The sequence below is a fragment of the Gavialis gangeticus genome, unplaced genomic scaffold (assembly GCF_001723915.1).
Source record: "Gavialis gangeticus isolate Ggan-Ray unplaced genomic scaffold, GavGan_comp1, whole genome shotgun sequence".
Lineage (NCBI taxonomy): Eukaryota > Metazoa > Chordata > Crocodylia > Gavialidae > Gavialis > Gavialis gangeticus.
This window is the reverse complement of record NW_017729031.1, coordinates 29,888,271-29,914,579: the sequence shown is the minus strand read 5'-3', so window position 1 is coordinate 29,914,579 and position 26,309 is coordinate 29,888,271. Positions and strand designations below refer to the sequence as shown.

The 26,309-nt window shown below is 46.4% G+C and overlaps 1 protein-coding gene across 1 annotated transcript in view; it reads right to left on the bottom strand.

Annotated features, from left to right (window-relative positions):
- The window catches only part of ITGB5 (integrin subunit beta 5), a 151,084-nt gene that overhangs the window by 7,862 nt on the left and 116,913 nt on the right, over nucleotides 1-26,309 (bottom strand). Inside the window, exons 11-12 of the mRNA XM_019522562.1 lie at nucleotides 3,622-3,844; nucleotides 2,163-2,266 (exon numbers count right to left, since the gene is read on the bottom strand). Coding sequence (XP_019378107.1) covers nucleotides 2,163-2,266; nucleotides 3,622-3,844 — 327 coding nt within the window. The remainder of the gene's footprint in view (nucleotides 1-2,162; nucleotides 2,267-3,621; nucleotides 3,845-26,309) is intronic.

The following is a 26,309-nucleotide window of genomic DNA, read 5'->3' as shown; positions in this document are numbered from 1 at the left end:
AAAAAAAAAAAAAAAAAAAAAAAAGAGGGCTATGAATTTTCATGGTATATGCTTTGTAGAGGAGCCATAATATTTATGGAGGTGCCAGAATTTGCTGTTTGGACATGACAGACATATGTCCTATGTATGAATGTGTCCGGCAGAAGAAAATATGAAGGTTTTAAGCTTCAACAAGCACTTTTAACCTGGAAGATACAATTTAAGATGAAAACAGGCTCCTCAAGACATAAGAACTGAAGCAGCCAAAAATTCCAGAGCATATGTCTAGAAATCTTTTTTTTTACTTCTTTAACCAATCTTACGTTGAACCTGAGTGTCTTTAATTCCCAATACCTCAGAACCAGAATCAGATGTTCTACTAATTTCTTTTTAAAACAACGACCTCAAAGAAAGGGTGGAAGTAACTCCCAAGCAGAGCAATATAGTTTTAAACTGAAATCTGACTGCTTATTGTTGTGCCCTCAAAACAAGAGGGTAGCTTGCAAACCATAAGCTCGACTGCAATTCTATACAAGGTAACCTTACAGAGTGAAAGCAAGCACAAAATCTGCTGGTCCGTGTTGTAACACCTAGGCAGGAGAACATTGTCTGAGAGTACTGTTTCAACCGAAACCCATATATTTTCTGGCTTTGAGAAAACGCATGCCAGGCCAGTCGTTGGAAAGGGAATTTTAGCAGTTACAGGATGGAGGGATTTGAAATGACCCTCTCACCTTGCAAATGAGCTGTTACTGTGTCACTAACCCAGCGTTCAACTCTCTGGGTATGTGTAATTACTAATAAGGATGGAAATACTGCTGGAAGAGTCTCCCAAAGGGACAGGTATGAACACCTAAATACTCAAGTTGCTTAAAACTAGATGAAGCATGTGAGAAGACCTGGCAGGGAAGAGCTGCCCATTGGCAGACTGGGAGAAGAACAGTGAAGTGACTGGTAATAGAGCAGTGAAAACAAAAGGAAGAAAAAAAAACTAAAGGTAGCAAAATTTACCAAGATCATGTGGGGAAAAAAGACACCCCCATCTATCCTAGTACAGTACTCCCACCCTTCCACTCCCTGCCCCTTCCTTAACGCTTTATTCTTCCAAGAGATCTAGAAAAGTCATCTCAAAGTTAGAGAGAAGAACCGACTAGAGGAGAAAAAAGCTGCTTAAAAATATCTAACAAAGCTATAAAAGTGACCAACAAAGCCATAGCTAAACTATGCTGCTCTTTGACTTCTCATTTGGTGCCATCCCATTCCCCTTACTTCACCCACTAACTGTTGCCAAGAAGCACATAGCTCATCAGAGGTGCTTTCTGTAACCTTCAGTCCTAGGTCATCATATACCAGACCTGCCTAGCCAGTGTAACTTGAGGGTTACTCTAATTATACTGGTGGCGACAGGTTGACGTGGCACCTGGAAATCGCCAGCCCTGACCAGAGTCTGTATCTGGGCAACAAGGACGGGCAAAGCATATCACTTCTGCTGGAGGAGGTCCATAAAGTGGGGTTACTTCCCCATGGCTGGATGGCTGGGTATTGGATCTCTGCCCTGCAGTACTGACGCAAAGGGCTTGTCCACACCATGTTGGAAGCATACCTTGGTGATTTGAAATCTAAGTATAAATGAAGATGCAGCTAGCAACACAGCTACTCTAAAACTGAATACTGTGAGCAATTGTGCAATACGACTTGTGCAAAGGTTTGGAATAGACCCTTATTCAAACCAAGAAGAAATACCTAGTCAATTAAGACAAACAGTTATTTGCTGAGAGAGATGGAGTAGAAAGCTGCTGTGTTTGACTTTTAAAAGCAACTCAGTTATCTGGGTGTAATGTAATGAAGCAGGTAAACCTAAAGGGTGTGGATTCTGAACTTCAAATCTAATTGAGAATCCAATTCCATTTCCTTCGTCACAACATTTTTCGGCACAGCTGATACAGGTAACAGAACAAAGCATGGTAAACAGTTGCATCTAGCGGGTATATTTCAAAAGCTAAGAGATTACAAGCTGAAGGCAGGATAATGAATTATCTTTTCTAAATCCAAGCATATTCTGAGGCTTTCTTGAGGGAGAAGTTTTGATGCCGTTTAGGGCAAACTTGGTTCTCTGCAAAGACTGATTTAATCTCCCAGTCGGTTACAAAAGGACCCATAGCACTCTGCAGCGCCATACTCACTGAGGACATCCACACGGGTAATGATTTCATCCTTGCAGTGTTTTTGGCAGGTCTGGTTATCAGCCAGTTTTCCTGAGTTGAACAGCATGCACTCGATGCAGTCCCTTCAGAGAGGAAGAGTTAAACATCTTTCACAACCACATGAACACTTGCCTGTGCCCCTCCCCATCCCAAAACACATTATCCCAGAAATGACCCATCTCCTCCACAAAAGATATGGACACCTTATAGCCAGGCACCTCCAAATCACTGCACAATTAACCCAGGGAGGTAGATCTGTATATCAACCCTGCACACCTGGGGTGTTTCCATTTTGGGTATTAGCTTGACTGAGGGAACTGGCTGCTGAACTGGTCCAAGGCCTGAATAACGTTTCATTTTGGTGGCGTCTGGACTTCAGTTTCTAGTGCAAGACCATGTCTTAGAGGGCTAAAAGCAGCATTGGGCCCGCAGATGCCATACGAGGTAGAGTCCAGAAATAGTCAGTGTAGGGTTGGGCTACATTCACTTAAATCAGCGTCAAACATAATGGCCCATCGGGCCCTATGATCTGGCCCATGGGTCACTAAAGTGACCCAATGTGCTGGCCTCAGGCTCATGGGTTACATGCAGACACAAACTGGACCCAGTGTTGCTGGAAGCTGTGGGGGCTGGTCCAGGGAACTGCGTCCCAAACTCCCTGTACCACATGCACAGCAAGTCCTGGGGCCTGTTCATGCTGCCCATGGTCCACGGGGCTGGACCAGCCACGTGTGCTACAAGTGGCCCTGGGCACTGGCACAGGCTGCAGCAGAGCTATCATGCAGGGCTGGTCTGGCAGAGGGCCACATGCAGCATGTACCCCATCCTGCCCCCCGGTGCCACATCCACGGTACCACAATTCGCTAGAAAAGACATTATAGGGCACCTATACACATGCAGAGATGCTTCTCCGACACAGTGATTACAGTGCGTCGAAGCAGACTCAATTGATTGGGTCTGCTGGAACGTGGCAATTAGTGCGCTCCAGCAGACTCCAGTGTCACGGGTATCAGTAACCCCGCACTGAAAAATAGTGGCGGGGGCACTTTAACTAAAGCTCGTTCATTTAATTAGAGCTGCTCTAATTAAAGCGCCCCGCTGGAGCACGTATATAATGCTCATAAAGAGTAGTTCAGTTCACTGCTGGACACAAAACCACGGGAGATGCCTTAGAAGTTCCAGAAATAACTACAGAGGCGCGCAGCACTGGTGACGGCATTAACTCTGGCAGGTATCTGCTGTGTTGCGGCTTACACTTCAGCTAGTCTAACCTGGGTACCAATCTCCTGAGCTAATTCTGTAATGAAGACAAAGCACTTGGGCAGCTGGACTTAGGCGGAGAACTATAGCGCAGAGTGGTGGACCCATGCCTTATGTAGAGGGTTCAAAAAGCAAACAGTTCACTGAACCAGTCTTTAGTGAGCTGCGGGTAAGGTACCTTTTAGTGCTGCAGACACCTGGGCAGGTGGGACACTTCTCACACATCTCTCCAAACGCTCCAGGTTCGGTGCATTGACATTTCCCACAGACGCAGTTGCCTCGGCCGCTGCATAGCTGACTGTCGTTTGAGACACACCTGTCAGTCTCTGTCGTGCAGTTACAGTTGTCCCCGATGTAACCAGCATGGCACTTACACTCCCCGCAGTCACACTTCCCATGACCTATAGTTGACAGAAAGAACAAACATAGAAATCATAAAAATCACAGAAATAAAGGGTTAGAAAGGGACCTTGAAAGATCATTGAGTCTTAGCTCTGGGCAGGAATACTGCTGAGATCGAACGATCCCAGCAAAGTGTCCATCCAGTCTCCTCTTGAAGACTTCCAAGGTTGGGCATTGCACCACCTCCTTGGGAAGTCTATTCCTGATTCTGGACACCCTTACCTTAACGAAGTTCTTCCTCACATCCAACCTGAAACCATCCTCTACCAGTTTACGGCCATTGCTCCTTGTCCTCCCCTGGGGCGCCCTAGTGAACAGTTTTCCTCCCAGCCCCAATGTTTACCGCTTACATACTTGTAGAGCAAGTCCCCCCTCAGTCTTCTCTTCCCCATGGGGACCAGTCCCAGATTCCTTAGTCTTTCCTCATAAGGTTTGTCCTCCAGGCCCTTAATCATTCTTGTGAAGATTAGACATTCGACTCCAAGGAAGTGAATGGACATGACACCAGGGGAAGGCCTGGGGCTGTGATGGGACTGATACTAGGCAGGAAGTGAAAAGGCAGACAGCAGCATTTCTCACATCCTTCTTGCTGAGTCAAAAGCTGAGGGAAGAAGGTTGTTTGGAAGACAGACCAAAAACCCAGCTAAGTAGCAAGTCAGTAGGGGGTCTGATATATAGAAGTTTTTAGGCGTGAGATAGTCTTGCTGTCACCTCCTTCAGCATACAGAGTGGCCTATAAGCAGGCTCGATCACTCTAACTTTGACCCCGAGTGAAACAGTGGTATGGTTTTACTGCAGAATTGTGCAGAGCCTGCAATTACGCAGTAACAGCTTATGCTGGTATCATCTGTCCATTATTATTATATCAATACAATGGCCACGTCTGTCCGTTCCCTTACAACGCTCTAGTTCCATTACGGACAATGGCACATCACATGCTGCAGCCACAGCAGTCTGGCTAAACCCCGCTGCCCTCTGAATTTCCTCTATCCTACGGTCTGAATATTTTTGGCTTCTTGGTGTCCGGTCTTTTTGAAGCGCTATTTCCTCTCCTCTGTTCTGTGACCCAAATAGATGATCGACATTAAAAAGCAAAGGTTTACCTTGGAAACCTGAAAGCCCATTTCAGCCAATTTCACTAGAATAAGTATAACTCCAAACTTTGGTGCGATGGGGTTAAGAAATGCTTCGTGATGCCTGTTTCACTCATTCAGGATTCAAGGCCTTAGACCCATTTCAGCCAATTTCAGTGTAAGAATAACTCCAAACTTTGGTGCGATAGGGTTAAGAAATGCTTTGCGGTGCCCGTTTCACTCATTCAGGATTTAAGGTTTTAGACACCCTGCAGAATGCACATAAATAGACACCCTGCGATGAGCAAATGTTTCCTCTCTGTTGCTCAATACTCTTCTATACCAAAAGCTGGAGTATGCAAAACTTGTGCAGTAGCCAAAATTTTACTGCTGTGTCAACATGAAGCTCCAGCTAAGCTAAATGAGGAGGAAGTGACATCCTGCTTTTGCATCGTGATTTTTTGCTGAGGAAAAAATACACTGATAATTTCAAGCTACAGACAGAGAGGCATGAAGTCATATTGTTTTTTTAGCATGTAGAAAGTCATCCTTTGTTCCAGGCTGGCAAAACAACATGCTAATAAAGGCTGAATTTATTTATATATCTGCAGAGGCTTTCCAAACGGCCTCAGACTTTCAAGACAAATCCAGATCCCCCTGTTTCCTGCAAAGGGGAGTAAAGAAAACCCTCTCTGATGATGATTTGAAACAGAAGGGCCAGAAAAGGGACAAACCAGCAGCAGAGCTTTGATTCTCCACACCCACGCTGCTCGTCCAATGCTGGCAAAGTGTCCCAAACAACAGCACTTGAAAACTGGCTTTGTTAAAACAGATGTCTCCATATCCCAGCTCCTCAACAGCTGATGCTTGATGGGCAAAGAGTGCCAGGGCACTGGAAGGTGGCAGGCTTGAGCGAGAGGGGAGACAGCAAATCCAGACTGTGGGCAGTTTTCTGGTAGGTCTTATTACAGTGTCAGATTTTCCTAGCGTATCCACTGTGGCAATGACTGGAACAGCCCTAGATGCACTTTTGCACCAAGAATGCTCCCTTCCCAGCACCTTTCTGCACCCTCAGTTGAAGGACCCCGGCACTGTTGTCAGGAGATCAAAGGCTGTTAAAGACAGTGCTCTCCCATTTCTTCTACAAGGTCCAGGCCATGATAATCCCAGGATCCAAGGAAATGCTGCACATTCTAAGCTACCCTGCCTCCCCAGCCCAAATGACCGTGTACCCATTGACATATGGGTCAATTCAGGGCAGCGTTTGGCAAAGGTCAAAAGCAAGGCTCAAATTCATATCTCTGGATCCGCAGGGAGATGTCTTCGCTGTTCATTAGGTTTTCATGTGGCTTTTGAAACTATATCTTAGCAGTGAAAGATGCATAACCATTTCTCTAGCTAGTTCCTCTTCCTCTGATTTTTCTGTGGCAGGAGTAAATATCTTCTTCTTCAGCAATCCCTCGCAGTTGAGGATGACTGTCTTCCAGGATGGTCTTATCTGTGGGTCTATTCTTTTGCAACTTGGGCACTTGCTTCCACACACGGTGGGTGGGTCCGGATTCCTGATTTGGTCCGCGACATCCTGTTTCTGCTGCTCCTGTTTTTCCATCTCTCGCTGTCATTGTAAGGTTTCAAAGTGCTGAGATCCTTGCAGCGCACACTTCCTCCAATTGGGATGTTCCCGCGTGACAGTCTCCCACAAGTTGATGTTGATATTGCATTTTTTTTCAAGTTGGCCTTGATGACATCCTTGAAGCACTTTCTCTGCCCTCCTCTGAAGTGTAAACTGGATTGAGCTGGAAGAATAAAACTTGCTTCAGGGGTCTGGAGTTGGATATCCAGATGACATGGTCAGCCCAGCAAAGTTGGGACCCAGAGGTCGGATGGTCATCGCCTTGATACCTTTGATGTTTGCTCGCGAGAGGATGTTAACGTGGGTGCGATTATCTTCTCATTGGATTTGAAGGATCTTCCACAGACAACACTGATGGTACGTCTCCAGTGACTTGAGGTATCTCCTGTACATTGTCCATGTCTCAGCTCTGTAGAGTAAGGTGCTTGATAAACCATGAGTTTGGTTTTGGATCTGATGTCGTGATCTTTGAACACCTGTTTCCTCAGGCATCCGAAGGCTGCACTCATGAATGACACGTGCCCCCAGTAGCTGGGGCGGGGGGGGCATGGCAGCAGCGGGAGCGTGCCAGTGGTAAGCATGGGGCTCCCACAGATGCCCCAGATGTCAGTAGCTGGGGAGGGTGGCAAGCACCAACCAAGGGTCGGCGACCACCCGCAGATGCAGCTGGCAGCAGCCAGTGGGGTTCACTGAGCATCTGTAGATGCTGGCGGTGGGGGTGGCAAGCAGCGACAGCCTGCAGGTGGCTTTTCATAGGGGGTGCACCGCCATGCTCAGGGGGTGCACATGCACCTACGTGCACCCCCTATGCCAGGGATGGGCAATTATTGGGCAGAGGGCCACTTACTGAGTTTTGGCAAGCCATCGCAGGCCGCGTGACAGGCAGCCAGGGGCAGATAAATATTAATTTTCTAAATTTTTTAGGGGCCGGATAGAATGGCCTGGCAAGCCGCATTTTGCCCACCCCTGCCCTACGCGCTGCCAGTGCCTGCACTTGCATATTGACGCAATGTTGGATTTCTTTGTCGACATGCAAGAGATGGCTTTTGCGGTACAAGAAATACAAAACATTCTCCAGAGTCTCACCACGAATCTGAATTACCAGAGCTGGGGACTGCTCATTACAAGCCTATGGATGGAGGAACATAGCCTTCTGAATGTTAAGTGTCAGTCCCTTTTTCTTGTGTGCCTTAGTAAAGACTTTGATGAAGTCTTGTGTGTGAAGACCTGCTTCTGAGTGAGCACACCCTACAGCAGCATCAGCGCAGGGGAGCTTGGTAACTGAGGTTGGGATGGTCTCAGTTTTGGCCTGGAGTTAGCTGAGATTAAACAGCTTACCATCCATTTGATAGTTTAGCTCAGCTTTGCCTGGAAACTTGTTGGTGGTCAGATGTAGCATCATGGTAAGGAATACTGAGAAGAGTGTCGGAGTGATGATGCAGCCTTGCTTAACTCCCATCTTATCCTCAAAGTGATCTGTGACAGATCCATTACTGAGAACCACTACTCGCACGCTGGTACAGAGCAGGCAAAGACTGGTGAGGACTTTCAGCAGGCAACCATACTTCAGAAGGATCCTCCACAAAGCTTCTTGGTTGACACAGTCAACGGGTTTTGTGAGGTCAAAGAAGGCTATGTAGAGAGGTTTACGTTCCCGGCATTTTTGTTGCTGCTGACGAGCTGTGAAGATCATGTCAGCTGTGCCTCTTGATGCCCAAAACCCACACTGAGATTCCAGGAGGAGCTCTTCGGGAAGTGGAAGGAGACAGTTCAAAATCACAATGATCTTTCTTGTGGTGGACAGCAAGGCGATCCCTCTGTAACTTCCACAGTTGGACTTGTCTCCTTTCTTGAAGACTGTCACAATCATGGGGAATCATGAGGTCATCTGGGATTTCCACCATTTTCGTCATTCCAATTGTCGGCTCCTAGCATAGCTTGGATGATGAGGACATCTTTGCGATCTCAGGCATGAACCACGATGTAGTCAATCAGGGGTCAATGCTTAGACCATAGATGCTTCCATGATGTCTTGTGCCTGTTTTTCTGGTGGACCACGGTGTTGGTGACGGTGAATCCACGTTCCACACATTTGGTCAGGAGGATGCTATTGGAGTTGGCCTTTCCTACTCCTTCCTTGCCGATATTTCCAATCCAGAGGTTCAAGTCTCTTTGGACTCTGGCTTTGAAATAACCAAGAAGAATAACTCTATCTCCCTCTGGAATATCAGAAAGGACTTGGGAAAATTTGGCGTAGAATTCCTCCTTGGTTTCGTCAAAAGTATCAGGAGTCAGGGCACGTGTCCTGATGACAATGGCACACCAGCTCCTTGCCAGTTTAAGGTGGAGAGGCATGAGGCGCTCATTATTTCCCATAGGAAACTCATTTACTTGGTTTATGAGTTCATTCTTGATGGCAAAACCAGCTCCATGAAGCTGGCATGCTCCTTCCTGTTTGCTCTTCCAGAAGAAGGATAGCTGCCTCCATGTTCTTTGAGTTGCCCATCTCCAGCTCGCCGGGTCTCGTGCCATGCAGCAACGTCGATGTTGTGTCACATGAGATCTCGAGCCATGATTGCAGTGTGGCGCTCTGGGCATTCACTATTAGGATTGTTCATGAGGGTCCTGATGTTCCAGGTCCTGAAACTGATTGTGTGTCTTCGTTGATTTGGACGACAGTAAAGGTGATCCCACTCAACGTGGTTATCTAGTCAGGAAGAATGTAGGCAGGCTAAGTTTAGGGCATCTTTTCTAGCCCCCTCCCCAAGTAGGTGAGCACAGCAGATCCCGAAGAGGGCTGCTCAGTTGCAGTTACAATTGCCAAATCTCACTCTTGCCTTGTCCAAGTGCTAGACAACCTTTTTGTAACTGCTGTTTTCATGCCAGTTCATGACTAGGAGCTTCCAGACATCAGACCCTGCTCCCTTTGTCACTAGCTGGTCACCAAAATGCTTGGAAAAATATGCTGGGAAAGCCACTTTCATGGAAGATGCCTGTGCATGATTTTTTTATCGTGGAGAAGCTGCTGCACATCAGCTTCCACACGGCTCTTGGTGGAACGGGACCTTAATCCAAGGGCAAGGAGGCCAAGACAATTAGAGATATCGCAGTGTAACTCTACAGCTCTTAGGGCACACTTGGGAGACGTTTTTCCTAATATGTGGGAGGAGAAAACACACCGAAATAAAGCCTAGTGAAAAAGCTGGTACCTCAGATTTCTATGCCAAAAAAGTATCCACCTGGCAAGAAGTGAGATTTCTCTTCAGGCAGTGCCATTCCTGGCCTTTTGTGAGCTGGAAGGGAAAGCTGCTGTACCTGCCCCTGAGAATAATTCAGCACGGCCCAGATGGCAACTGCCTCATTCAAACAATGCAGCAGGTCTGGCTGCCGTATCTCAGGTCCGCGGATGAATGCTCTCCTAGGGAGGGATGAATGGAGAATCTGATCTGGGGAGTGTGCCTCTAACAAAGCCTCCCAGGGCAGCCATGTGGCACAGAGACTGTCTAAAAAGTCTAGTTTCAAACACATTCAGTGACTGAAAGTAGAGTGGCAAGCAGCCGAGCATCTGGTTTCAGGATTCGTGAATCGGCGCCCTGGAAGGAATGCAAGGGTTTTGCACTGGTTAGCCCCTGGAGGACCAGGCTTTCCAGCGGGCACGCTGTGAAGCCAAGCAGTTTGCATGTAAACTCCTCAGGCAAACTAATTACTGCTCCAGTTTTCCCATAGTCTCTTATTTCTCAGACTTACATGAAGAAAATCTACATGTTTGTTCCTTCCATCCACCACAAAACCCCCAATTTCTTTGGTTGCTGTGAGTCCAAGATTAGCAGAGATGCCATAGATCATCTCAGACTTGATGTTCCCATTGCTTCTGGCAAAGATCCCTCGGCTTATCAAATATCTCCTTTGCGTCAAAGCCTTGCAAGATACCCTCACATAAAGACTTATGCATTACAAAGAAACCTGAGGAAGAATGCATTGCATTCAAAAGCTTGTCTCAGTCTACCTGAACTATGCAGTTGGTCCAATAAAAGATACCACCCACAAAAATCTTCGCCTCTTGCATATATCCTGGATTATCATGGCTACATCACTTCAAACCTAATTTACACATGATGTACATAAGCAAATCAGCTTGTCCAATTCAGTACATAATTGGCTGTGCACATAATGGCAATTATCTATATTGTCATAACTCAAGTACACAGATGATCATTTTCTTGTACACTGTAAACTGAAGTGACTGCAATGGAGCTGTACTTTTTTTGTATTTCAGGGATGCCTGAGGCTCCAGGGAGGACTCAAGGCTCTGTCGTACTGGGTGCTGTTCATTACCGTCTTAAATATATATATATATAACTAGCCCTAGAGAGTTTACCATTTTGGATAAAGATAAGACACAACTACTGGATTAAACAGACAAGAAATAGAAAAACAAAAGTTTTTTTTCTCAAAAAACTTTTAGGAAGATTCAAGGAAGGGCCAGGCATTTTAGAAGGGTAACAGGAAAATCCACAGTTCGAACATTTTTACTATTTACAAACGTGCTGGAAGAGTAAAAATCTCATTCTCTAGGTTTAAACTATTTAGGGATCAGGCTAGGACCCTCCTCTGGAGCAGAGTAGCCTACTAAAGGGTTTCTTCTGAAGCGCTTAGTGCTGACCATCCAGGCAGATAGGACAGGGTGGGCAGCAGGTCTTTTCCAGTATAGCAACTACTACTTTCTTGTGATTAATATTAACTAATCACCTTCCTCGTTACTGATATTGCGACTAGGGGAATATCTATAGATAGTGCTTGGAACCACGAGTAGGAAGACTGAGCCAGAGAGAAAAGATAAGAAATGACACAGCCTCTCCAGCCTCAATCAGAAATGCCTAAAAAAGACCAGAACATCCAGAACATGAATAAATCCGTGTTTTAACATTAACAGCCTGGGATGTCCCAGTCTATAAAATGTAGAAAAACCTCACTTTTCAAATGAGGCTATGCAACTAGATGCAAGTTTCTATTTTAAAATGAGGCTATGCAACTAGATGCAAGTTTCTATTTTAAAGTGTTTTTAAGTGGATAGCATGTCCTGATCAAACACGATAAATACACTTGAACATCCTGGTGAAAGGACAGGACGTGAGATCAGCCTGAGCGTGGTTTTGCATGTTGCCCTCTGGCAGATAATCTGCCAAGAGGATGTAAGCCTTAATGGGCATGCCTAACCTAGCAAAGGACCATACCAGAGAGGACCACAGGGAAACAATGCACACCCACTCGGCATGGGCTACACCCCGAAAGAATATAACATAGCTAACCCTAGTGCAGCACTGGACCTATACCGCCAAGCCAGACAGCCACTTACTGCCGGTATCTTCCATCCATTTATAATATATAGAGTGTACTGGGCTTTGCTGAGGTGCTCCATATCATGGCTCTTGGATGGTATAAGCATGCCCAATGTATCTGAGACTCAAGGCTTGTGTTTCTGGAACAGATCCATGTGATTTAGCAGTTGCAGCCCCCTGGGATTTTGATAGCATTTTTGTCATTGTTTTCATTTGCACAAGTGCAAGCTCCCATCCTCCCCTAAATTCAATTGGTAATGTAGCCCTCAGCTGACAGGCTGCATTTCCTGTGAAACAACCAGTCCATCTCTCCTGAGAAAAGGCACAGGGGAAATAATTCACTTGAAAGGAGCCACAGAAGCAGTCTGGTTGCCAGCTTTTTGACCTGATCCAGATTTCAAGTCTGCAGCAAAACCCTCCAAACCCTGGAGAGGACTGCACGGTATTCACATTTTCAGCAGAAAAGTTTCCTCAATCTTCAGTTTTATCCACACCACTGACATACATTACAGCCAAGTGTAGGCATTACAGCATATAAAATCATGTCTAAAGGGAAGCAAGCCAGGACTTCCACTCTAAAAATAAACCAAAGAATGGTTCTTCTCATCATGAAAAAGGTCTCACTTCCAAACTAAAAGGGTAATCTCAGATCAAGAGAGAAAGTCTTTTTTAATACAACCCCAGGCCGCTAAAGTATCACAGTGAAGGATTGTGAACCGTGATTGCTTTAGTTTTGCATGTACTGGGCTACGTAGAACCAGAAAGATTAATTGCTTTTTCTAGCCATACCAACATACATTTTCTTCTGTTCCACCCCTGAAATTAAATTATTTTAGACCTTTAAAAAACTTCAGCTCAAACTAGAAAATGAGGTGGTTTGATAACATGCTTTATTGTCGAAAGCCCTTAAAGATCACAGATTATTAACTGGAAAAATCTCCATGAGCTGCCCCTGGAAAAAAGCTTCTCCCTAAATGATCTTTGTGCTAGATAAACCTCATTGCACTGCAAACAAAAAAAGCAAATAGCTTGCACTAATCTAACATCGGCCATGCCCAGATCTGGCCTGCATCGTCATGTCCTGCTGTCACTCAAACTTTTGGCAGGACATCTCGACTTGTCCTCTTTTCAACCCCTTCCCTTCTAGGCTGGGTTGCCTGATGAGCAATCGAGAGGCAGCCAGGGGCCAAGCCCCCTTCCTGTCTCCTGCTCTTCATACGGTCAGCATCAGTGCAGCACGACTGGCAACTGTGAGGTTCAGCTCTCTCCACTGCCCCTTCGGCCTGCAAAGAAACTTGTTCGCAGGAACACATGCTGGTCTCTCTCCGAGTGCACCTGCATTTTACAAGAGATCCCTGGGTGGTGTTAAAACAAATTAACAGAAAGCACAGATCAAAAGGATTTCTGGGTCATCTAGTAGACGAGCATGCTTTCTCTCTCTCTGGGCAATGCTAACTAGTTCCTTACACTGGATTTCCCAGTCTCCAGCCAGTCTAATGTTTGAGGATGCATCTCTTCTAAACCTTACACTGGTCGAGTAGCTCTCAGCAGGAACTTTTGCCTTGAATTCCTTCCTACCATTTCCTTTAATTAATTTCATCCCATGCTGGGTTGCCAACTGTCAGTAAATTTACTGTCAGTAAAAAAAAAATAAATCAAGCTAAAAATGGTTGTAAGTCTGTAAAAAAAAAAAAAAAAATTAGCTGACAGTAAAAACACTAAGCAGCCACAGCTTGACTGAAACTTTGACAGACCACAGCACCACCTGGGCTAGGGACAGAAGCTACACATAAACCAGTTTAAGTGATCAGAAACTGGTTTAAACCTGTAACAGAACAGAGGTTCAGTGCACATAAACCAGTTTCAAAATGGCTGAAACTGGTTTAAGATAAACCTGGTTGAATGTGGTATCAGACTTATGTCAAATGGGTTTATGAAACTTCTGTCCCAGACCCCTCTTGGTTCAAGTTAAGTCAGGGTCCCCCAGCAACCCAGCATGCTTTTCAGCTTTTCAGTTGGGCTGTGCTGCCTGCTCCAGAGAGCAGGGCTAGCCCCACCCCTCTGCTCCCTAGATGGAGCAGTGAGGGCTGACTTACTGGCCTCACTGGCTGTCTCACTGCCCCACTCCCCTCCCAGGCAAACCCCAGCTGGGGTCTGGAACCAGGGAGGGGGATTAAACTCACCTTTCCCTGAGTACAGAGCTGCCCTACCCTGCTGGCTTGCTTAGTGCTGGCTGTGACTGTGGACTACAAATCTCAGAGGTACCTGGAAGCGGGAAGTGATGAGCAACCCTGCAGAGTCCTACTGTTGTAATTCTGGACTGCAAATTTCAGAGCCCTCGGGGGCAGCTGGAAGAGGAAACAAGCACACAGCCCATGCCGCCTACATGCCAGAGAGCTGTGCTCTAGCATCCCCCAGCTTCTGGCTTGAGCCACTACATGCACATGGCTGCATTTTCTAAATCACATGTGAATGTCTGTTCATTTCCTTATTGGTTCAATCTTTGCAGCTTAAACTAACCTGCAAAGACTGTATCAATTCAGCCTTGGGTTTTTTGACTGTCTGTACTTAGCCCTAATGTCTGAGTGGGAGTGCAGCATTCTGAAGGGAGTGTTTATCAGCCATGTGCTGCTGCTGTGTCCCAAACTACCTGTAATACTGCTGGTTGCAGGTAGGCTTCTTTAAGGGGTCTGTGTCAGGGTGGAGGGGAACAGGACTGGTGGCAGGTAAGACTTGGGGGCGGGCAGCATGGTGCAGTCAAAAGTATCAGGGTGTGAGGATTAGTGGGGGGGGAGGGGGAGTGGGCAGCAAAATGTTAAACCATTGCTGTATTCATGCAGGGTTGCCAACCCAAGAAAATTGTTTTTGCTGCAATCTCTTTATTAACAGCCAAACTTTTTTATTACAATCTATGTTAAATCCCCTAAATTTGAACCCCGCCCTTCTAACTGGGGCCTGGTGGCAGGGCAGGGCCTGGCAGAATAGTTACATTTTCGTTATGTAAAACATGCATGAGTAACAGCATGTGTCAGTTCAGTTGTTAGTAAAAAGTTTGCAGGTTGTCAGTAAAAAAAAAATTATTGGGTTGGCAACCCTGATCCCATGATTCCTGGATAAGAGCATAAGTGGGAATGTTGCTACCATTTGCAATTCTCCAAAAGGCTGGGAGTTTTGCTGTACATAATCTGGTATAGGCTTTCTGGGGGAACATCCTGTTCTCATGAATGGTGTATTGATTCTCAGGGCTTGCAAGGATCAGAGCTCAGATAATTATCCAGAAGCTGACTCACTCACTGTTCCTCAGAACCCCCAACAACTTCAACTAAACTGTTAGAAGGAATCTCCTCCCTAATGTTCCCTTGAGGAGTTGCCTTAAGGATTCACTTGAACTACATAGTTTGTCTTGAGAAGCTCTACCAGCACTTCCACAGTTATGGCAGGAATCAAGAAGCCCAGTGTTGCAATTGCCTGAGTAAAGAGTGGCCAGAAAAGCCACTCTGAGTCTACTATTAACAGGAATTTTGTCCTTCTGTGAAATCAACTCATTTTACACCCTTGTTTTCCTTCTAAGAATTACGCTTCAGGCAGCCAGGACAAATTCACGTGTCCTAATTCCTGCCACATTAAGAGTTCTTCCTAAAGGCCCTGGATCTGTGAGCATCTCAGCTTTTATTTAAAAGACATAAAAAAATTCGATCCCTCTTGGTTTTGAAGAAAAGTGGCCCCTAGAGGCTCAAACACCAGCACACAAGTAAAATTGACCCAATATTTTAAAATCTTTTAATTTTAAACCAATCTCATGATTTTTTTTTTAAATATGTGGTGTTAACAACACAGAAACAGAGGGGAAAGGAGGTACATCCTAACTGTGATTCCTAACAAATCAAGTTGTGTATTCCCAATCCACTAGCAAAGACAAACTTTATGTTAGGACCTACAAAAAAATCTGTTTGTTTTTGTTGTTTCAGGTTATCTGAATGATTGGCTGGTTTAAAAACAGCTAGAGCACGGCATAAGAAAAAAATAGTGGCATACAGTGCAAGAAAAAGAAGATAATTGCAAAGCAAAATTATAGTCCTTTTAGCCCTCTCATTGCTATATTGTTAGTTGGCATTTTGAAAATCCCCACGTCAGGTCATTAAACCAAACAACAGTGACTCCTAGTTTGAAATGCCTAATCCAGACAGAAGAAATTACAAATCCAGATACTTCAAAAAGAGAAGCAAAAAGAAAATAAAAAATCCCAACAGAGCTTTACAATCCCATTATGTTGTCTTTCTACTCCCCAGGGTAGAATACATCAAAAATATCCACTCAATGAGAAACAAACACTCAAAAGCTACCAATAAAAGATGTTATTTGAGTGGTGTCTTTGTACTTCACTGCTCTAATTTTCCACCAGCTGATTTCAGTGACATGCAACTGATGTCTGGGCTGGAAACTATATCCTTAGGCCTACGAGATGTAAGTAAATACTTCATGGAGGTTCCAGGAATTGAAAATTTGGAGTAGAAGGAAGGCGGGTAGTAAAAGATGTGTAAAGGCTCTGAACATTTGGAAAACTTAAGACTTCTACATTTGGAAAAAGGTTATGGTTAGAAACAGGGCTTGCTTAAGCAAATACATCAAACCATTTCCCACTGAACTCTTTCCATGAGTCAAGCAAGCCACAAGCTTCAGCCTCTGTCTGCGTTCCAGTGGTGCAAATACAAGAGCGTCATGCCACGCAAGTCCATTAGCATGCTGCACGTTTCGGGTTCACGAGGCGCTCGCTCTGCCAGATGTTTCAACAGTGAGAAGAGAGGCACAGAGAGCTCATGAGCACACACAAAGGCTGGTAGGGACAGTTCAACTAGCTGCTGAGATTAAAGGGAATAAGGTTGGACATGTGAAATGAAGGCTACAATATTAGAGCATCGGAAGGGGTGTGAGGACCACATTCTCTGCTGTTATAAGTGGGTGCAGAGCAGACTCCAGTGGACTTTCCCCCACTTCCACCAGAGAATTAGACCCCTTTCCTTACCTGCCAGAATGCTTTGAAAACAAAAGACAATGAAAGGTAAATTGCCCTTGGACTAGATCAGGGTTGTCAAAGATATTGCTGGTGGGCCAGATCTGTCCTGTGCGGCCCTTCTGGGTACAAGTATTGGCAGTGGGGGTTAATGGCCACATTAATCCCTGCACTGCTGCCCTGAGGACTTCTGCAGTCTAGCTCCAGCCCAGGGGACTGGGTGAGTTTGACCACCCTGGATTAAATTTATGGAGCCCCTAGGTCTATAACTTCCATGAGAGATGTTCCATGCATGCCCCATCTCAATAGTTTATCAGTGGGATGCACATCATTTGTTGCAGAGCAGATGAATCTCTGAGCAGTGCTTCGTCTCAACTGGGAAGCAATCCACGCGCCACACTTCAGTCAGCGGAAACTATTCATAATGCAGAAGTGGCACCATGCAACTGGAAATGAAGGGATGAAGCTTGCAACCTTTTAAGTTTCCTTCATAGCTAATTTGCGTCCTTCTGTCTCTTTAGACTGCATTTGAGCCATCCATCACACATGGTTTTCAGCCATCAGAGGCCTCCAAGTTTGACAGAGGCTCTCACCCATTCACTAGTGTGGGTATTTTCAGGGAAAGTGAAGTTTTTGCCTAAAATGAAGGCTTTAGAAATGGTTGTTCCATAAAGCCAGCGGAGACTTAATCTCAGCAAAGCAGGGACTTCCTCTAATAGTGAGGACTCTGCCTACAGTATGCTGTTTCTCTATAACATCACAAGCAGCTCAAGTTGAATTGCTTGGTCTCGGTAGCATGTTCATTCTAACAGAAGCACAAGGATGGGCCACCAGAAATAGTTATATGAGACAAAGGTAAAACCAAGCACCTCAAGATGCAACGCCCAGCTCCGGGGTAGCATTCGCCACCCTGGCTGGGTAGCACCTACCCCTGGCCCTGCCACTGCCCCACTTCCCCCCAACAAATTTACTGGCAGGATGCTGCTCTCCAGACTGCTCAGCTGCATTCCTGGCTGGGTGCATGCAGCATTTATCAGAGACTTTAATCAGCTACACCAGTCAAAAGAAGCCAATAGCCAATAATGTTAACTTTCCTTTGATCAGTGCCGATCTCATATGCGACCGATATATTGGTGCACCTCTAGAGGAGGTGCCCCCCAATTTTGTGTTTGTCCAGGGCCCCAATAAATCTTAACTGGCCTCTGCACCCAGGTGTGCTTGAGGCTTAGCTGTTAATCACTGAAAGCACTTTGAGACCCTTAAATAGAAGGTGCCTTGGAAGTGCTAATTAACACAGCCCTTTCCCAAGGCCTATGGAGGGGCTCTTCATTTTCCTTCCTCCTCATAGGAATAGTTAGAGTCTTGCTATGGCTCCAGAGATGCAAGTTCAAGCCTCGCTCCAGACGTATACTGTAGGCTCCTTCTAGCTGACCCAGGTGTAAACGCAGATTTGGTCATTCAGGTTACGGAGTTAAAGGCAGCTGGATGTGATAGTGGCTGCACCATTTACTTGAGCATCACTAGCTAAATAAATGGGTAGGTCCTAACCATGCTAGCCCGATAGGACAACTAGGCTCAGGAGCACCTTTGACTTTTTAAATTTATCCTTCAGTTCCTCCTCCTTGAAAGGCTTCACTCAAAATGTGTTGTTAGACAGCAGAACAAGTTACTCCAACAGCTCTGGGCTCTGCCATGACTACTGGAAAGTTTCTCACACATTCGCCAGGCAATTTCCCATCCCCTCCCCATAATCCTTCCTTCTTCATTAGCTCTGAATGTGTGTTGATACTGAGGAAGAGCCTTGTAAGTTATGGTGGGAAAAAAAAATCTTTAAAAAAATCACAGAGAAGACAGATCTCTTGATTCTCAATCTACACTGGTACCTGCCTGTAGCTACATTAAATACCGTTGCTTGCTACATGAGCAACGCATTCCAACTATTTTGTTTTTCATTGTTAGTCGTATGCAGACATATCTTAACAGCAGTGTTTCAAAGAGCAAAGAATTTAGCCCCCCGAGCCCAAAGAGATTTGCTGTTCCCAAGGGTAAAGTGACAGCATGCTGGCTATTCAAGTGCCTTGCACAGCACTGCTCGCATGCCTTGCATGTGAACAGTGCCTTGCACGTGCCTTGCACTGCTTGTGTGCGTGTGTTGTAAAAAGGCCCGTCTGCAAAGGAGGTGAGTCAGCCTGTCAGCCTGCAGCAATCCAGCTGCTCGGATGCTTCATTTTCAATTGCTGGCAAAAGCCAAGCCTCCAACCTGGCAGGAGTATTAAAGAAACATCTGCAAACACCTAATGAACATGCTCCAAAAGGAACTTGCCCGTACGGTCAATAAAATCCAGTTGTTGCAGCACGCTCCTCCTCCTGTCTCTCTAGTTGACATGACAAAGGCAGCCACCTGGCAAAGAGCAGCTTGCGCTTAGCTCGGACCAGCCTGTCAAACTATAGTAAAACGTCAGTGGAACTCGACTGAGTAGTTCCTCTCTTCCCTACTCCTACCCAGAACCTATTAGGCTGGCAGTAAATTATGCCATGATCAAAAATATTCCAAATTGATGGAGGCAAGGAGCCTGGGACATGTGGTGAACACTCATTTAGATAAAAGACAGACCATGAGGCTTTGGAGAAGGCTACAGAGTTTTAACCCTTCGACTGACACCTACCGCGTTCAATCTTGGGGTATGAAATCCACTGTCATCCAGTGGTTGTGTGGACTGACTGTCATGACCCAGGCTCGGGATACTGGTGCAGCAGTGCTGCAGGACGGCAGAGCCAGAGGTGATGCTGCTAAACGGATGAGCTTGTACCTGGATAGAAAGGGAGGAGATCTTTGCTCCACTCTTCAAAATAGTGACATGGCTCCAAACCAAAGATTCAGGATCCCAGTTTCCCTGATCTCTGGATGTCTCCACTTCTCCATATTTTGTCCACAAAAAAAAAAAAAAAAGCAAAACCCCAGTCTCTCATAGCCTATGCCCTTACCAGCTGGCCCCCGTTAGGTGGGATCCTTCCAAGAAGAAAATTCTTTGTTTCTCTGCAAAATCCAAGAACTTTCTTGCTTCCGTGTTTTAACACAAACGCAGACTCTGGTGCAGGTTCACAAAGCGTTCACTAGGCTTTGACAAAAACCTTTGCCTTTGCAAAGCGGCTTGGAAGGATTTAGGATTGCGTTCAAAATCAGAACAAAACACAGTCTCGGCCATGCTGCACTTTTCAAGATGATTTAAAATCAAGCACAGCGAAATTCACGGGAGGCACATTTGCCTGAACCAAGCACACAGAGGCTCGGACTTTCACCTACTTACTCATTCCAGACTTTTATTTGGTTTCATCAGCCCTGAAACACAAACTCATCCGTTTCCTGATTCTTTTTCCTGTAAGTTACCCACACAAGAAAGGATGACGCCTGAAGCTGATCTCATAGGACACGGCATAAACCCGAGCTTTTACCTCTCTCAAAGAGCTCCTCCATCTTTACTGGAGCCAAGGACATCACTCCATTACTCTTAAGTCTGACATGGTGCTTAATACCTCATTAGCATGCACTGATGGTAGCAAAAGGTCTGCTGGAGGAAACGCATGAAAAGAGGCAGCAACGGCGGCATTCTTGGCCGTTGGGCTTCAGGGGAAGAGTGCCAGATTTCAACAGGGTTACAAGTGGCACCTATAGAGATAAGGGTCTGCATGAGGTGAAAGGAAGGAGGAAAAGGGGCATATTTCTCTTTCAGACGAGGAGCAGAAACTCTGGCAAAAAGAATGGGGGGGGAAAAAAAGGGATTTGGTCCTTTTTTAAAGAAAGAGCAATTGATTAGTGTTTGGTTCGGGCTGCCAGATCTTGACTTCAAAGACCAACGCTGATGGGGGAAATATGTTACTTTTCTCGTGGCACACAGGAACAGTTGAAGACAAATCAAGATCAAGATCTCACGCAAAGACAAAAATACTAATAGCTGCCTCCCCCTTCTGCCCACCCAACCATGCACAGTTCAGTGGTCATTACCATCATTATTGTATACTGCTTCTTAACCTGAAAGGAACCCGAAGGGGGTTACAAATGAAAGCTCTCCAAACCGCTTCACCCATCACCAAAATGCAGCCAGTTCTAGGATGAGTTGGAACGTGCATTTAATAAAAGTCCTCCACAGCTCAGCATGTTATCTTTGGTCAGGAAGTGAAAGCTTCTGGATCCACGTGAACTTGCAGGAGTCATTTACTTGACAAAAATGTAACTCTCAAAAGCTGGAATCTGGACAAGAGCTTTGTGTTAAAGGGGTGATGTTAAAGGTGAGGCTAAAACTTTAATTCACAGTTGCATCATTGTTAAGGGCTGGAAGGGACCTTACAGATCATCAGGTCCAGCCCCCCTGCACTTGGGCAGGAAAAACTGCTGGGATCAGAGGACCCCAGCAAGATGGGCGTCCTTCAAAAGTAACCTGGGATCCATCACGGCCAGAACCCCAAAGGTTGATGTCTCAAAGTGAAGGGACCCCTAACACAGCCAGGGACTGAAAAGCATTTGTAATATAGCCAAAGGGATTTCAGTCCTTAATCAAATGACAGTGCAGCCAATATTAAATCAACCCAGCGCACCAAAAGATTTAGCAAAGCATCCACTATTGTGATCCACAACTTCAAAGTTTATATGCGTAGGGCTGCTTTCACAGTAATCCATCCCAAGTGAATAACATCAGAGGGGAGCTGGGGGTGGGGGGTTAGCTACTCCTTTCAAACTCCCAGCAGAAAGCAAAGAAAAATAAAACAACTTGTGCATGAAGAAGCCTTTGAGTAAACACAGTGACTCTTTTCAGGGCGAGCTTTCAGCCAAGCTGCTGGCTGGGCTGTCGGCAGCAATTGCCAGGAGCCTGATAACACTGACCTTGACCCGCTCTGCTGCTGGATGGGCTGCCAAGCTACTACTGCTCTCTGGGGGATGGTGTATGGGCTGCTTGCTGGTCTTACAGACAGGTAAAAAAGGTGTGGGGCTGAAGCGACGGAAATTTTCTAGATGGGGACATCCGACCAAAAGGCTGGCAAGGGGATCAGACAGGAGACGCTTTTGTTTCAACCTACGGGGATAGGGGTAGAGCAGTACTGCCCAAAGGACCCGAGGTGCGCGGACAGCAGCAGGGCCCATCACCCGTCAGTTTAGCTATTTATCGAAAGCCAAGTTCTGCAGAGTCCGGAGATGACCATTATCACCTAAAAGCATTGCTAATAAATTAATATTTCGTGCTTCCTCATTCCCATAATTTATCTCCGGAGAAGGGGCTCATTAGTTTCCCAGGATTTCTACTACCTGCTGGAAATATTCTTTTTCTTCACGCTGTACTGCAGCTCTTCTGTTTCTGGCACAGCACATTTCAGCACCAGGCGTTGCTGTCTGTAATTGCAGGGTGGTGGGTACGAGTTCAGATGGCACGGCTGCATGGAGGGGGTTTAAATGACAAGCGGGTGCGTGGGCCACGCTGGCCAACTCCCAAGCCCCCCTCTCCTGCAGAGAGAGCAGAAGCAAATTGTCCGTGACCTTCCTCGAGCACAGGGACTGCCGTGAGCAGACCCCTCTGCACATCAGAGCCTCTCCCAAGGGAAGTCAGTGGGGGCTGGTGTACCCTGGGAAGCTCTCAACCAGCCGGCATGTGACTGTACAACTGCAGTACAATCGAAAACACCAACCTCGCAAGCTGGAGCTGCTTGTAAAAGGGAAACCAAAGTGATGGAGTATAATGGGAGCCCATGGCAGCACTCAGCCACCACCCCACGGGGCCCAGCTGTTCTAGCTGCACAGTCTCAGGGTGGTTTCAAATAAACGCCCCACTGGGTCCCCTTCAGCCCTGTCTTTTATCCCAAAACCACTGCCACAATGGGGTGAAACAAGACTTAGGGTCAAGAGCGAGGAGGGATTCTAAACCCAATATTACAAGAGCTAAATGTGGGGAAGCGAAACACTTAATATTTGATATTCACCATCCCACCCAGGACAGGTTGGCAGAATCTAAGCTGAAGTTACAAGAACAAAGCGGCCAGTTACTTCAAAACCGATGGCATCTGTGGGTAAAAACTGGATCGGATGCTTCATTCCACCCACTCCTGCTCAGATGATTGCTAAGTTTGGAATCGGGGCTATATTTATAGACTTCATCCCCAAGACACAGGTCAGAAGCCCACAATTTATTTTGGCCTTCATCTTGGTACATCCAGTGAAGATCACTTTGTGCCGTTTTACAGGTGTATGTTTTGCGTGCAACTGTGGAAGACTAGGCATTCAGGGTCTTCTATGCCCGTGCATCATTTTTCTCTGTTAAACAGTTATGAGGAGCCTGGTGTTCACATCTTTTCAGGAAAGAGAACAGCAAATACACCAGGAATGGAAACAAACTAGAAGTGGTTTTTTAAGGAAAAACCAAAACAGAGTAAAAATTGGGGAAGAGGGGAGGAAACTAAGGGGAGAAAATGGACTGTTGATGTAAGTACACAAAAATCAACTTCATGGATCTGAGAAAGAAATGTAAGCAAAATAGATTTGCAGACTGCCTCTAATACCTTCTTTAGACATCTCTACATAACAAGAGAGCTATTGCAGTGTCCTTGGAAATCTTATACAGAATGGCTAAAGCATCTTATGGACACAGAGAGCTGCGTAAGAATGACTGAGCATCTACATGTAAGGAAAATACTGGAAGTAAAGGAGGAAAAGCAATCATAGATATTTCCCAATGCTCACATGCAAGTGCACAGCCCTACAGGCCTGAAAGGTATTAGAGACTAATAATCCACGTATGAAACACTCTAGAATATGCTGGAATAAGACAAAAGTCTTGAAGGGATTTCCCAAATGGTAAAAATGAGTTCTTGAAAGGGAGAACTATTCAAGTAATAAATTAGACTGGAGTGTAAAAGTGTTGCAGATAGGCTGCCAAGACTTCACTTTACTACTTAAAAGTCAGTTTTTATTCTTAAAGCTTCCATAATAAAAAACTGTCCCATAAGCGTAGGTCTCCACATTCTGCATACATGTCACAAACCTCTGAGCAGTCGGAGATTGAACACCACTTCTTCATATTTAAATAAAAATAAGCAACAGGCCATGATACAGCAAACATCAATTATCTATGGTAAATATACATGGATGCATATGACCAGGATATAATACTTGATGTATTATAATTATTTTGCAATCCTGCACGTGAGAGAAAGCAGCCATGTGAAGAAGAATTGGAGGAACTATATTGTCTCAGTAGAAATATCCCTCTGTTGTTCTTGCCGTTGGACAGAATGCTTTTCATTACACCATTTGATTAAAAGGCAGTGATCACTGCATGGCAAGAGGAAACAGGTTTACACGGTAATAGTTCTCTAGTTTGGTAACAACCCACCCAAAAACCTTTGCTTGAAGCTATGGGCTCATTTTTCTGCCGGGGAAAACTGCAAGGGGGGCCATTCCCAGTTGACTTTCAGCACAGCTCTTGGGGAGATGCCCTTGCTGTCTTTGGGCTGGATTGGTTCTCCAGCAGATGACTGCTATAATGCAGTACCATAATGCTATAATGCTAAACTCTGCTCCACTTCTGTTTTTCTGCTTAGAAACACCAGAAATCAGGGTGAAATTTTGACCAGAAGACAGGAAATCAGACTCGGTCAATGGCCTCAAACCAGAACAAACAATGAAGAAGACGCGTTCACGGAGAGAGGAGAGATGGGTTCTGCGGGATACAGTATCCTCGAAAACAGTTTGGAAGCTCAGTAGCCTCCCTATTTTCTATTGGAAAACCTGGCCGAACCTAACAAAGCAGTAACACGCATAGGTAGCAAGGCCCTTTGTGTCCCTGCATACAGAACGAACACTTATCTGGAATCCAGCTGTATCCATGCCATTTCCTTGCATCCTTTCGACTGTATATAAAGCAAAACCCAGGGTTTTTCAATGATATTTCCACTTGAAAGCTCGATCCTCTCTTATTTAAGCCATCTTAAGCTTAATGCTATTCACGCCCTTATGAGTTAAGCATGAGTCAGTAAGAGATGCTCTTCCAAGCCCATACAGGACTCATGTGCCAGGCTTCTACATAACTGCTCCCGGCCGCTGTGCTGCTGGAGCGAGACGCACAGATCGAGTCCCGGGACATGAGCAGTTATTACAAATTCCGTGTTACTTTCCATGAGCTAAAGAAATATTTTCCAAATCTCACTCTCCCCCATCTTCCATCCTGAACATTTCCCTTGCAGTTTCAACCAGACATTGGCTTCACTAACTGGGACACTGCTTCTCTGTGCCGACAGACAACTGCCAGTCCCCTGTTCCCAACCCCACCCCGGGGTAGCTGCATATCAGCGATGGAAAGGCTGTTGTACCCTGCTAGTTCAGAGGTAAGCAAAATATGGCCCCTGGATTAATTACTGTGCCCACCAATTAATCGTACCCCACCCAGCCCATGTGCCTTGCTCCCACCCTCGTGCGCAGAAGGGCTCCCACCCAGGCAGCACACACAGCGCTGGGCAGAGCTGCTGCTGCAGACGCAGGGGGACCTGCTCGGCTTCCCCGGCCTCCAGCGGCTCCTCCTCCTGTCCCTGCTGCAGCACTTGCTGTAGGCAGCAGGTAAGGAAGCGGTGGTGGCAAGTGGGTGCATGGGTATGGGGGAAAACTGCAGCTGGGCAGGAGCACGGGGCTGGGGCTGGTGGGAGCTTAGGGGCAGGAGGAGTGTGGAGCTTGGGTGTGCAGGGTGTGGATGTGAGCACGTGTGGGATGTAAGGGAGGGTGGAGGGGTGTGCAGACCCCCTCACACACCACTCCCCCCATGGTGCACAGCCCCTACTGCTGGCAGCAGCAGTGAGCCCTTGGGATGCTCATGGTCCACATAGGTGCTGCCATCCAGTGGCACACGGCTCCAGCCAGTCTTAGGAGCTGCACATGGCAGCAAGGAGTGCAGCCAGGCCGGCCTGCCTCTATTGCATGGGGCTCTCCACAGTGCACGTGCGGCTCCCCACACTCGCGTGCCACCGGGAGACACCCTGCACAACAGAGCCGGTGGCCTTCCCCACTCCCTGCCGCCACGTGCAGATCACAGGACTCCTCCTGAAAGCAGGGAGTGGGGTTGGCCAGGCTCTACTCCTTGCCACAATGTGTAACTCCTGGAGCCATGCAATGCCAGGCAGCCGCGCCTGTACGGGCCACGAGCATCCCGAAGGCTTGCTGCTGCCTGCTGCTGCTGCCGGTGGTGGTGGGGGCTCTGTGCTGGGGGGGGGGAAATGTGTGGAGAAGGGTTATCACACCCCCCGCAACTCTCCCTCACACACACCCTCAACCCCCCCACATATACACGCACCCTGAAATACACCCTGCACAGCCACACCCATCACAACCCCCCACCATACACCCCCCCCCCCCCCCCACCCCCCCCCCCCCCCCCC